Below are 13641 nucleotides of genomic sequence, written 5' to 3' on the forward strand. Positions count from 1 at the left end.
TTAAAGAGTTAAAAAATATAAATAACTAATAAAAACATAATTTAATTTTAAAAATAAATTTAAGTTGATATCTTTTCAAAAAAATATTAAAATTATAATATATTGAATTAATTTAGATCAACTCATTTAGCCTATAATTTAAATTATAAATCCCATCAAGTTTAATAAAAAAATTAAAAAAATATTTATTTTTAAATATATGATAAAACAAATAGATAAATTATTTTTATTGTGATATTAAATATTTTAAATATTTTAATTCATAATCGTCTCTTAATTTTTCAAATTTAGCTTTTAGTAAAAATTAATATTTTTTTATGTGTTTTTTTGACACATAAAATCATTTAATTAAATAAAGAATTTATTAAAAGAAACAAACCTATAAACTATAATTAGATACATGGTATTATTCTTAACAATTTTTTTCTATTTATTAAGATAAATAATTTTTAATTTATTTAATTAGATGAGTATAAATTCAACCTTACCTTCTAGAAAGGCAACAGCAACATACTGGTTTCTGAAATCTAAAAGAAACGAGTATTCCCAAGTTTCAACTGAAATATAATCTTCTTATTTTTTTCTTTTTTTGATTTTGGAATTTAAACATCATTTCGAAAAACCAATAAAATGTTTGAAGATTCAAATTTTATATATTTCCCGAAACAAGCCGCAGCACTCGAAACTTGTTTTTTTTTTTAAAAAAAGAAAGAAATTAAAGGATAGAAAATCATTAGCTTTGGTGAAATCAATTATTACTTTAAATAAATAAATAAATAAATAAACGTTAGCAAGGGCGGTGGTTGCCATCAGATTTCGTGGAAGAAATGGATAGATAAATATTGTTTATACTAAAAATAACGATGGCAGAAGATTCCAAGCGGGCGACCTTATTTCCCATCATAAACCTCCCTTTCACATCATGGAGCCCTTTCTAACATCATCTGCAGAGATCAAAATCACACGATGGAAAATTGCAAATCAGACCAAGTCAGGAAGAAGAGTGCGGGGTAAACAAATGAGAACTCATCCACTACACGTAAACTCAACAAAAGAGGAGACCATTCCATAAAACCGAATGAAATCCATTTTCAGTTCCGTCTTTGAAAATAGACAAAAAAAAAGAAAAAGGCCAATCAAGCACTACGAGAGAAACTGTGCCCCTCCCTCCTAAGCTGAAGCTGCAAATCTACACCGTTCAATCAACCAGTCACCGCGAATGGGCCAGACAACTTCGACGGCTTTAATCACAAGCCGTCGAGACTCAAATCTCAGCAGCCAGCGCTCAAAATCCAAATTCACTGTTCCCATCATTCCGATGCAAGTAGAAGAACAAACCGAATACGTGCTCGAGGAAGCACCTGATTACATCTCAGATCTTCCTGATGAATGCTTAGCTTGTATTTTCCAGTCACTTAGTTCTGGCGACCGGAAACGCTGCTCTTTAGTTTGTCGGAGATGGTTAAGAATCGAAGGACAGAGCCGTCACCGACTCTCTCTCAACGCCCAATCAGATCTTCTTCCTTTCGTAACATCTCTCTTCTCTCGCTTCGACGCTGTAACTAAGCTCGCTCTCAAATGTGACCGTAGATCCGTTAGCATCGGCGACGAGGCGCTAGTTGCAATATCTATTCGTTGCCGTAACCTCACGCGCCTCAAGCTCCGCGCATGTAGAGAACTCACAGATGCAGGCATGGCAGCTTTCGCTAAAAATTGTAAAGCATTGAAGAAGTTATCGTGTGGATCTTGCACTTTCGGAGCCAAAGGAATGAACGCGATCCTTGATAATTGCCCGTCGCTCGAGGACTTATCGGTAAAACGGCTTCGAGGAATTATGGATGGCGCGATGGCCGAGCCGATTGGACCGGGTTTAGCTGCGGCTTCACTTAAAACGATTTGCTTAAAGGAACTTTACAATGGACAGTGTTTTGGCCCGCTTATAATCGGGTCAAAGAATTTGAAAACTTTGAAGCTTTTTAGATGCTCTGGCGATTGGGATAAGCTTCTTGAAGTTATTGCGGATCGGGTTACTGGTATGGTTGAGATCCACTTAGAGAGGCTCCAAGTTAGCGATACTGGCCTTGTAGCCATCTCTAATTGTTTGAATTTAGAGATTTTGCATCTAGTTAAAACCCCGGAGTGTACTGATATTGGACTTGTTTCCATTGCGGAGCGATGTAGGTTACTAAGAAAGCTTCATATTGATGGTTGGAAGGCACATCGGATCGGTGATGATGGGTTAATGGCAGTTGCCAAGTATTGTCTTAATTTGCAAGAGTTGGTGCTGATCGGGGTGAATCCTACACAGATTAGTTTAGAATTGTTAGCTTCAAATTGTCAGAATCTAGAGCGGCTAGCATTGTGTGGGAGTGATACTGTTGGTGACGTGGAGATTTCTTGTATTGCAGCCAAATGTGTAGCATTGAAAAAGCTTTGTATTAAGAGTTGTCCTGTTTCAGATCATGGGATGGAAGCGCTTGCAAATGGGTGCCCGAATTTGGTTAAAGTGAAGGTGAAGAAGTGTAGAGCAGTTACTTATGAGTGTGCTGATTTGTTGAGAATGAAGAGGGGATCTTTGGCGGTCAATTTGGATAGTGGGGAACCCGAGCATCAGGATGCCAGTGCTAGTGATGGTGGGGTGCAGGAAAATGTTGGTGAGTTTCTTTCAGTCCCTAATCAAATGCCGCTGCCTAGCATTGCGCCGAGCACTACTGGACGATCAACTTCTTTCAAGTCAAGATTAGGGCTTTGGAGCGGGAAAAGTTTCGCGGCTTGCACATTTAGAGGATGGTCGAGTGGTAATAGCAGTGCTCGAGGATAATGAAACGGTGAACCTGAAATTTGAACTATTGAAAAACTTTTATTGTCCTTGGTCAGTTTGGATTAGTTTGGATTGTATTACCTGATTCTGCCTTTCATGTAATTAATTTGACTTTGTGTGCCGTTTATTGCCTTTCAAATTGAACATTCTATAAAAAAAGTTATCGTTTTCTTATTTCTTGGATTGCTGCTCACTTCGCCTTTGTGTTTTTTATGCTGTGAGTTGTATAACACGCTTCTGGTTTACATTTGTGATTGTTCCTATTTATATAACTTGTATCTTCTCTGGGAAGGTGGTACACATGAGAAGATTCTGAAGATGGTACACATGAGAAGATTCTTAAGGTTCTAGTCCTGGGAGATACATCTTTGCATTATACTATTGTTTGTTGAAAATTAACTGTTTGGTTTGTTAATACGATCCAGGTTGTGCCTAGTTATACTATTTTGTTGTCTACTAGTCTCTGTTCACCTAGTTATACATTTACAATTGCTGCATAAGCTGCATCATGCAAGTACAAGTCTAATTCTTGAAGCGACAGATTTCTATATATATATAAGGGGCAATGACTCAATGAAAAGCTGATTGCCGTGACAGATTTCTATCATATATATATATATATATATATGGCAATGACTCAATGAAAAGCTGATTGCCGTGAGTTACGCCAGATTGTCTTGATGCTGGATCAATCATTATGCAGTCTATAAATCTCCAAACACTGTTTTGTCTATCATCAGATTCTCGCGTGCCTTGCTCAATGAAGTGAATCTGTAGTAAATGGTAATTTACCTTTGTTTTATGCAATCTCTCATGAAGTGAGCCTGTCATAAGTGGTAATTTACTTTTATTTTATGAAACTTCTCTCTAAAACACACAGATTGACACCCGAACACTGTTTATTTGTTGGAATTTATTTCCCAGATAGTCTTTGATCCTTTAGTTTCTCGAAGGCAGTGTAGACTAATTAGTTACGTGTTAGGATTAATTACAAGTGTTACTAGTGTGGTATAACAATTGCGCACACAACCCGCACACTAGCATATGTTATAACACTAGACTAAAAATATATTTGTTGGGATTTATAACCCAAATAGGCCTTGACCCTCAAGCTTCTTGCATGCAGTGTAGTGCGAGGATCTTTATACTTCGAGCATATGGTGCAAGCAAGCTCTGTGCTGACTTAATCATTTTTGTTGGCTCAATCGGCAAAACACTACAATTGCTTGATTTGCTATTTCTCTGCCGTGACAGCTATTTCAGCACTGGAGAAGTGCTAGGCTTCTTTGGCTGTACGATGGTATTTCACTCAACCAAAAGGTACAGTGTGCTTCAGTTCTTGTGTTTCTTTCACCGAGATGTTTTGCATTTGAAACCATTTTCTTCCATGGCATGGTGAGTAATTGTAAATGTAAGTGCCACGTAGATTAATATATTATGGTTTAGAGGTGCTGTAAATTAATCCATTAAATGAAGGAATGTGTTTTGTATTCTCAGATTGATTTGTTATTTTTGCGAGGCATAGGAATCGAAAGACTCTCTTTCTTGTTTGTGGGGGTGATTAAAGCAATCAGCAAGCGAAACAAAGCTATGCATCCGTAGACTTGCAGGCATGGGTCAGTGCACACCAGCGGATGGAATATCTTTCAAGGGAACTGGTTAGTTCTTACATGGAAGTCAAGGTATAGCTTCCTGTTTTTGATTGGGAGTGACAGCTGACTTTATTTATCTAACTGGAAACGGTCTGCAAAGACATGCCCTTCATTGTTATTATTATTTCTTTGAAAAATTTGTGTTTTCTCCCGTGCGGAAAATCAACCATACCTTGTTTGAGGCGAGACTCCCACATTAGAAGCGAAAGTGTTCTCTTTGCTAATCAGATGGTTCCCAGTTTGGGAGCTGTCGGTGTTAAATGTAAACGCGCAATGTCAGTTTGAAGGCGATTACTTTATTAGGCTCGCGCGGGCACTTTAAAGAATACGAATCGAGTCTTCAGAGAGACCTTGATTCCCTCTTTGCCTCCAACTATTGATGTTTTTTACTTGGTCTGGAAGAAACTTTTTTGGGGATAAAAAGAAATTTGATTTCAATGGTTAAACATTTGAGAAAGCCTGCCGCCCTTTGGAATGAACGTTGCTTCCTTCTGATGCGATTCACAATCATGGTTTTAAAAAACGAGCGCAGTACTCATAACGCAATGGAAAAGTTCGCACTCGGCAGACCTCGAGATTGAAATGGCTATTTGTTTATTCCATGTATTATTTGTTTGGAAATTTATTAAAATAATATATTTTTTATTTTTTTAAACTTATATAGAAGAATAATTTAAAAAGAAATAAAAACTTTTTAAAAGAACGGAAAGACACAAATACTGCTATGGTGGTGTCGCGGTCGTTGCTAACGTAACATTATATTATTCAATTAAAAAATAATTGTTGACATGAGTGCAAGATATTTTATATGCCACACAACTGTAATCGTTAGCTCCTTGGATATCCTGTTTGATTGAAACCACAATTTAAAACATTGTTCACTAGCCTAAATTCCTTTTTTTTTAAAATGTTCTCGTGTTGTGAAACCATAATCAAAGTGTAACTTCAATCCTTTTTTCCTAGTGCAGGCATAAAATCCCTCCTTTTTTAATTTATGGGCAGAAGAAGTATGATGGAGGAGTGGAAAAACTATAGAATATAGATTTTTTTATGGTTGCATCTTGGCTGAGCTGGTGAAATAATGAGCTTGAACTTTTGTCTCTAGCCTTGTGTAAAGAGCTTGTACTAAAAGCAGCTCTTGCTTGTATGGCATGAGAGCGACTTGTATGACTAATGCTGGCCTGGAACTTGGACAACATATATGTTGCCTGACCTGGCTTTGTATGGTCAAGGATGAACATGGTTTTCTTACATGGTGATTGGGTCTTTACCATTGGTTGCAAGGCTGGGAATCCATTGGAGAAGACAAAGAAGTGCTTGTCAATGTTATTTGGTGCTTTTCGTTTAAGAAAAGTCTTTGGCTAGCTATAGGGACCGTTGGTTGTGTCATGTCGTGTTTAGTGAAAATTCCTGTCATGGTTAGTGTCATTAGTGTAAAAGATGCCTATTTTGCACTTACAAAATTGGGTGCGTATATAAAAAATAATTATACATAAAAAAGTTTACGTGTTAAGACTTTGGAAACTCGAAAAAAATAGATGGCAAGATTAGACAAACTGGATGCTGGGTGTCGTCTAGTATCAGTGTCAGGATGCCCTTCCCCCTTCTAGCCGTTTGGGCTAGCTCATACTGCTGGCTGGAAATATATATATGTGTGTGTGTGTGTGTATTATCACCAGAGTCCAATATAACTGATAAGATGGTACACATGACATTCTAGCCTTTTTGTTTTTTTCTCATTCTATTTTTATTTCTTTTCCTTTCAATTTCACAAAAAGCCTGGGTGGTTGGTAATAAACAACAACATATTCAATCCCAAATCCACCAAGAAATTCAAGCAACACATCACACCCCATCAACAACCTAATTCAACCAAGCAGTCTCTCTTCATCTTTCATCCTTTCTCACCAGCTCCACCATAAAATCTCACATTTTCTAATCTAAATTATAACTCCAAATCAATTAGATTGCTGTTGCACATTGACTTGAACAACCCTGACAAATCAATTTTTAATTAGAGATTGATTTTTATATTTCTTACATACAGGAAAGAGATTGATTGGAGTTTATTTTCTGATTTTGAAATCTAATGGGACTATTTTGCTCCTGTTTCCCCCCCTAATTCTTGGGCTTATTTTCCAAAGTAAAAGTAGGTGGCAGTAGGAGTTGAAGCACAGGATGTAGGTTCTGTGGGTTATGATGATTGATTGATCTTTTGTTGCTCAGAAGGGAGGGTTATGTAGATTAGTCAAAAATGTTCTAGTCAGGAACACAGGATTTCAAAAATCAACACCAGGGCCTCCTAGCACAGGGGTCAATCCTTGTCATATTTCATTAATCTATTATTGCTTAATATATTTTCACCATGCTAGTGGGAATTTCACTCTCGGTATCCAATAAAAAATAGCAAGATTGATGAAGAAACTTGGAGTACCCAGAAAATATAAATCAACACCAGTGGAAATTTTGTGCCTTCTGTGTTTTTTTGAATCTTCTTTCGTTAGTGTTAATTGGGTTAAAAGTTGTGATTGTTGTGTTTGTGATTTGTGTTCATGGATTTATCATAATTCACTAGGTAAAAACAATAACAAAAAAAAAAATTAAAAGCAGCAAAATAGAATTAAAAAAATGTAGATTTTGATGAAATTTGGTGTGGACGCTCACACTAATTAATACAAGAATTTTTCTGTAGTTTTTTTTAAATTTTTAATTATTAAATTTGTAAAAATGATTTTTTTTTACCTTTAAAAGATAAATTAAAGATTTATTTCGTTTATGAGCAAGTTACCTTTAAAAGATATAATTAAAGATTTATTTCGTTTATGAGCAAGTGAATCAATCTGAGTTTTCTTATTTGAATGAGTCACCTTTTGCTCTTATTTTCTTTTAACTTCAATTAATAATTATTTGTTGTTTTGTCATTTTAATTTTATTTAAGTTGATGCAAGATAGGCATTTTCTAATTTTTAGAATTAAAAGCACTCAATTAATTTTTTTAAAGGGAAAACATACAAGGAGAAAAAAAAAGAATTTACATACACTTAGATAAATAAAAATAAAAATATAGACACTGAATTTTTTTTTTCAAGTTTTGGTTATGGTGTTAAATAAACCACCTGTAAAGCTAAAAAAAAAAAAAACCATAAAAAAACAGAAAAGAGTTGCATAAATTACATGCTGCCATCTCTAGCCGTATGTACGGTATCAAAAGCCTTGAACAAAGATAATTACAAAATTGCCATGTGTACAATGAAACTTTTGGTGCCTGACCCGACTTACTTTGGACGGATAAACAGATATGCCAATTGAAAACAGATATCTCGGATCGGGGTAAAAAACTCACAGCCTTTTATTTTGTTGTTGTATTTTACAAATTATTTTTTAATATTTTTAAATTATTTTAATATAATGATGTAAACAATAATATTTTAAAAATAAAAATATTATTTTAACATATTTTTAAATATTTTTTTTAAATAATTATTACCACAGCACCTAAAAAAAAAACATAAAAACTGTGTCACAACTCTACACGTATAATTGGCGCAACACAAGACTAACGTGACGCTAATTGCTAATATTATCATATCATAGCCAAACCAGCATTATAAATTAAAAAAAGGGTGAAATCTGACAATAAATGAAGGCGGGTTTGATACAAATTTTGGTTTTAAGCAACCCGAACCGACATTGATCTCATTAGAGAGGTAATATAGACTAGATAACTCAAAGAAGATGGCTTGTTATGTATGATAAAAGCAGCAGATCGAGAGCAAGAGTTTCAGAAGAAGAAGAAGAAGAAATAGACACTGAAACCATAATGAATCAATAAATTTAGTTATTTAACATTTGGGAATTTTTTTGTGTATAAGAAATTCTGACAACCCAGCGATTTTATTTGGAAAATGAAAGGATAAACACCAACGTCGGGATATTAATAAATCACATGAATTTCAAAGTCAATCACATACAATTGCTTGAGCTGAAGGAGAACTAATTCATTGATCATGTATATAATTAAAGCAATCACATTTTTTAAGAAAAGGAAAGGGACGGTAGAAATTGCGCTCCCAGTCGAGTAAATTTATTTACTAGAGAAATAATTTTATTTCTTCTGCAGATTATCTGTTTAACCCAAAAAAGAAATCCAATAAAAAAAACTCAGTACGGCGGCGGCGGATATATTCCTGGTGGTGGTGGTGGATAAACCCCGGATGCACCTGCCATCAAGTGAGAGAAAAAACACCACTTATTAGACTACATTAGAACCATTAATAAATATAAATAACTTTGGAATTGAGGAAGGTGAGGACTCCGGGTCTAAGATTTTGAGAATTACAAACCTGACAAGTACATGAATCATCTGGGTAAAGTTTTCTTTCCCTATATATAACCAGCAAGGAAGCGTTAATTTACCTGTAGGATAGTACGTTGAGGGCTGTGGAGCAGGTGGATATGCTTGGGGAGGGTAGGCTGCAGGAAAATTCGCTTGCGGAGGGTAGCCAGCTGGAGTAGGAATGTGAGGCGGCGGCGGATAGCTCGCAGGGTTTGGAGAGTACCCCGTGTACGGAGAAGGGGAGGAGTAGGTAGTTGTAGCAGGATAAAGAGCAGCGGGTGCTGGTGGCATGGAAGGGTATGGCAGAACCTGGTTCAGTGGTGGCGATGCATATTTTGATCCTAAATCTGATGGTGTCATTTTCCCTTTATGTTGCTGTGGTGCTCCAACAAAAGAAACCATTTTTTATTAATTTGTTGGCAAACCAGTTCTCTATCATGCATGTGAATATATTGATCTATTAATTTGCAAGAGAAGCAAAGTAATTTTTGAGATTGAAAATACATTGGGATTTGAGTAGTGTAACATAAGCCGAACTTCCCCTGAATGCCTGCATTGGAGAGAATGTATCAGAAATTCAAGAATAATACTGACAAGAGTCAATTAACGACAGAAGGTTATGTGAGCTCATGTTAAACCTGCCAGTTTTGCTCTGTATGGGCCAGCAAGCATCATCAAAACCTTGGGAAAGGGCTTTATGGAGCTGGATTCTACATCAAGCAGGTTCCAGGAATACAACGAAGTGATCAGTAAGATCCTAAACATTTCAATTTCTTTTTCCTGACTGCTTCTTGAGGGCTAACAACAAATTACCTTCCGGTGCCAATATGCTCATCAGCAGAGAGGGTGTGGCTGTTCCAAACCACAACGCTCAATTCCCGGAGGCCTTCAACAAGTGTGAAAATGAACTTTTCTTGAAAAACGGGGTTCCTGCCTCCATCTGATTCAGTGAATCAAAATTTACAAGTAATGCAATAATTAACTTACGTCGGAAAACAAGAAAGAGCAAACATGAAGGAAGATTCTTGAGATTAAAAACTAAGTGGTTTCGCATGTATTATTTATACATGAAAGCAAAATTCAGGAGATATAGGCACCTGTGCACGTTTTGGTTCGGTACTTAGTGTTTCCATACTCAACACTAACATATGGGTCTTGTCTTGATATCCATTCCTTGTCTTCCAAATTGTAACAAGCAACGACTGCAAAGAAAGGCATTATGAACAGAGAGATAATTACGATGGTCACTAGTCAGTTTCAAAATGATCGATTGATACTTAACGAGTCTGAGCTAGGTAGGTAATCATACCAGTGACCTCAAGAGGAAAGCCTTGGATTCCACAGAACGCCATGGCTACTTAGACGGGAATGAGGCTGGTTATTTAGCGATATTGAATCAATACAGAATTAGCAGCTGTTTATAGCTGTAGGAATAGAGGTTGGTGATATGGGAAGAGTTGACGTAGACTTTTTAGCCGATGCTTTCACTACTCGATCACAACAAGGGATCATCATTAGTTGCGACAAATTCCCCTTCTGTAAACAATCATTATTGTGAAAGTCTTCGTAGAATTTTTCAAATTTTAGTCTGATTTGTTTTTTTAACAAGCAATCGGTGGATTTAACCACAGTAACATGGAAGAAATGGTGGTGCTGTTTCTTTATTTCGACAGTTGACAATGATAAGCTCAATAAAACCTGATTTTAAAAATATTTTTTGTTTGAAAAAATATTAAAATAATATATATTTTTTTATTTTTTAAAATTTATTATTAATATATAACATAAAAACTCTAAAAAAAAATACATTTAAAACCAGAAAAATAAATTTTAATTAAAAAATAAATTAAAACTCACTTCCTGACAACCCTCCACTCCCCGTAGAGGCAATGGCTCCGTAGTCCCAGCTCTATTTAGCAACTTCTCTACTTGTCTTTTAATCAATCCTTTGACTTTTGTAAAATAGTTTGGTGATGCAATTGGCCTTTTTATACGTTTTGACTTTTGTAAATCAGTCTGGTATTTGCAATTTGCCAGTTTCCACGTTTTCTGATTGAGAATCTGTCAGCTCTAAGTGGCCGCAATTTGCCAATAAAAAATAATAAAAAATATAGCTACATGCTATACTCCTGCTTTCTTTAAGTCCGGGTCAAGAAGCCCAATATTAAACAGTGACGCGTGAACTTTAAAGCCAGGCTATTAATTCAGAAGGTTAAAACAGATTTTTGGAAAGACGGGCCTTGTAGTCTTTCTATATGTTTAAATGATTTATATCGGGCCATGATTCATCCATACATGGGCTTTCCTCGTGCCCCTCACGAAAAATACTCTCGATGTTAATCGGGTATCATAGGCTCAGAGCAAAAAAAATATTATTGATTTTTTTTTTTGATTTACGTGGGGTGTTCGGACCAGCTTGCGCGCACCACGACTAATCCTCACAGCCCACTGAATATCCTGCAAACCCAGTAGACATGTAAGGCACCGCGGGGTGACAGGCGTGCACGCTAGGACTTGAACCCAGGTGCAGTGGAAGGAGACAAACCCCTTCCACCGCTAGGCCAAGCCCTTATTACTCGTGGCTGACTTCAGATTCAAAGATGGTGACATTAAATTTGTTACAAATTATTTTTTAAAATATTTTTTTAATTTAATATTACTCGTGGCTGACTTCGGATTTAAAGATGGTGACATTAAATTTATTACAAATTATTTTTTAAAATATTTTTTTATTTTTTAAAAATTATTTTTGATATCAACACATAAAAACGATTTAAAAATATAAAAAAATAATTTTTTTCAAAAATAATTTTTTTTAAAAATAAATTTAATTTTTTAAGAAGCACAATTTCAAACATATTCTCGAGCAACAAAAAAAAAGATAAAAAAAAAGGAAGAAGTACCTTAAACTTCAATTGAACAAGAGAACCAAATTGATCTTCTTATTGGATTTCATTGTCTCTTCAGGTAGTGGTACCCATCAAGCATATGCAATGATCCATAAAAATCAAAATGAAGGTGAAAAATGATAAAAAAAAATTATTTACAAGTATAAAAAAAAATAATACAAAACAAATATAATTCAAAAAATTATTTTTCACTGCTCTTAATTGGCTCTTGCTCGAGTTTTTCTTACCCTAAAAAGTTTGAAGAAAAGTTATTCTTAAGGGTTAATGATGTAACCAATGTTAATCGTTTAACAACAAATTCATTATCGAATGAGGACTTATAGCTTGGAGTAAAATCATATAATAGACAGCTTTATGCAAGCGGGTAGGTTTAAAATCAAACAATAAAACATATCTTAATTGATGGTAGATTGATAGTTAACATCATACAAGTTCATATAATGAAGAATATTGACATATCTCTTGATGAAATATCCAAAAGTAAGATAACTATCCAAGGTTTTAACAAAAAATGACAACATATTATTGGAAAGATTCATATTAAGACTGAGATTGGAGAGATGAACTCTTCAGCACTTTGTCATATTATTGAGGCAAAAACTTACTATGGCTTACTCTTGGAAAGAACTTGGTTACATGAAAAATGATGTGGTTCCATTATTTGTTTCTGTGTTTCAAAAGTACTTTTGAAAAAATTTGAAATTTTTTTATTTTTTTATTAACTTTAAATTAATATGTTTTTAGTGTTTTCAAATCATTTTGATGTGCTGATATCAAAAATAATTTTTAAAAAATAAAAAAAATATTGTTGGCATGCATTTTGGCACGCAAAGTTATTTGAAAAGCAATAACAACTACACTTCCAAACATGCTAATAGTTGTGATGATAAAGTCAAGAGTGTTATGGTTGCAAAAAAAATAAAAAAATTAAAGAATCACATTATACAAATGTCAGATTCTACTTCTAAAAAGATAAAGAGTTGAAGCTAAAAGACATACCTAATTAAAATTCAAAAGATAAGATACAAGTAAAGAAGTATGAAGTAGATGACATTTTTATAGGTAGAGGACCATCTAAAAAAACAGGAAAGATTATATAGAGAGGAAGATTGGTCTAATAATCAAAATTTAGAATAGAATATTGACCATGTGAACATCTAAAAATTAAGGTGTAGAATACTACAACAAACACTATTACGATTCATGTCTTCAGATACAATGAAGATGATGCGTAAGAACCATGTGTTCCATATCAAGACAGTAAATAAAATTCATGCATTTTAATGTTTAAAAGACTGGACGAGGATTCACGTGTTTCAGCATTTGAAAGATCGGGGGATCAAATATCCACTTCCACCTAACTACAGAGTTTGAGATTAAGAGTTTATGTTTTCTTTATATTAGGCTTTAAAGTGATGAAAAGAAAAGTAGAGTTATAAAAAAGGAGTATATCATAAAGATCAAGTAAATCCTGATCAAGAAAACAAAAAGTTTTAAAACGACGAAAAGACTCTAACAAAGTTAGAGACTTAGCTATTACGATTCATGTCTTCAAATATAATGAAGATGATGCGTAAGAACCTTGTGTTCCATATCAAGACAATAAATAAAATTCATGCATTTCAATGTTTAAAAGACTGGACGAGGATTCACGTGTTTCAGTATTTGAAAGACCAGGGGATGAAATATCCGCTTCCACCCAACTACAGAGTTTGAGATTAAGAGTTTATGTTTTCTTTATATTGGGCTTTAAAGTGATGAAAAGAAAAGTAAAGTCATAAAAAAGGAGTATATCGTGAAGATCAAGTAAATCCTGATAAAAAAAACAAAAAGTTTTAAAAAGGCGAAAAGACTCTAACAAAGTTAGAGACTTAATCTCCAAAATTAAAGATTGTATTTGCAAATCATATCACCATTGATAAA

General features: G+C 34.5%; 2 protein-coding genes across 2 annotated transcripts; one reads left to right on the top strand and one right to left on the bottom strand.

The window, feature by feature from the left end:
- Nucleotides 1–988: 988 nt before the first annotated feature.
- Nucleotides 989–2995, top strand: LOC105120599 (F-box protein At1g47056-like). The gene has a single exon (XM_011018856.1). The coding sequence runs from the start codon at nt 1220–1222 to the stop codon at nt 2819–2821; it is 1602 nt and encodes a 533-aa protein (XP_011017158.1). The 5' UTR covers nt 989–1219; the 3' UTR covers nt 2822–2995.
- Nucleotides 2996–8350: 5355 nt separating this feature from the next.
- On the bottom strand, nt 8351–10300 carry LOC105120600 (C2 domain-containing protein At1g63220-like). The gene is made up of 7 exons (XM_011018857.1): nt 10119–10300; nt 9907–10011; nt 9623–9749; nt 9448–9519; nt 9314–9359; nt 8890–9184; nt 8351–8693 (listed from the first exon to the last, which is right to left on the bottom strand). Exons 1-7 carry the CDS (start codon nt 10159–10161, stop codon nt 8635–8637), a joined length of 747 nt encoding a protein of 248 aa, XP_011017159.1. The 5' UTR covers nt 10162–10300; the 3' UTR covers nt 8351–8634.
- Nucleotides 10301–13641: the final 3341 nt, after the last annotated feature.

This window comes from Populus euphratica, unplaced genomic scaffold, assembly GCF_000495115.2.
Source record: "Populus euphratica unplaced genomic scaffold, PopEup_1.0 scaffold6.1, whole genome shotgun sequence".
Taxonomy (NCBI): Eukaryota; Viridiplantae; Streptophyta; class Magnoliopsida; order Malpighiales; family Salicaceae; genus Populus; species Populus euphratica.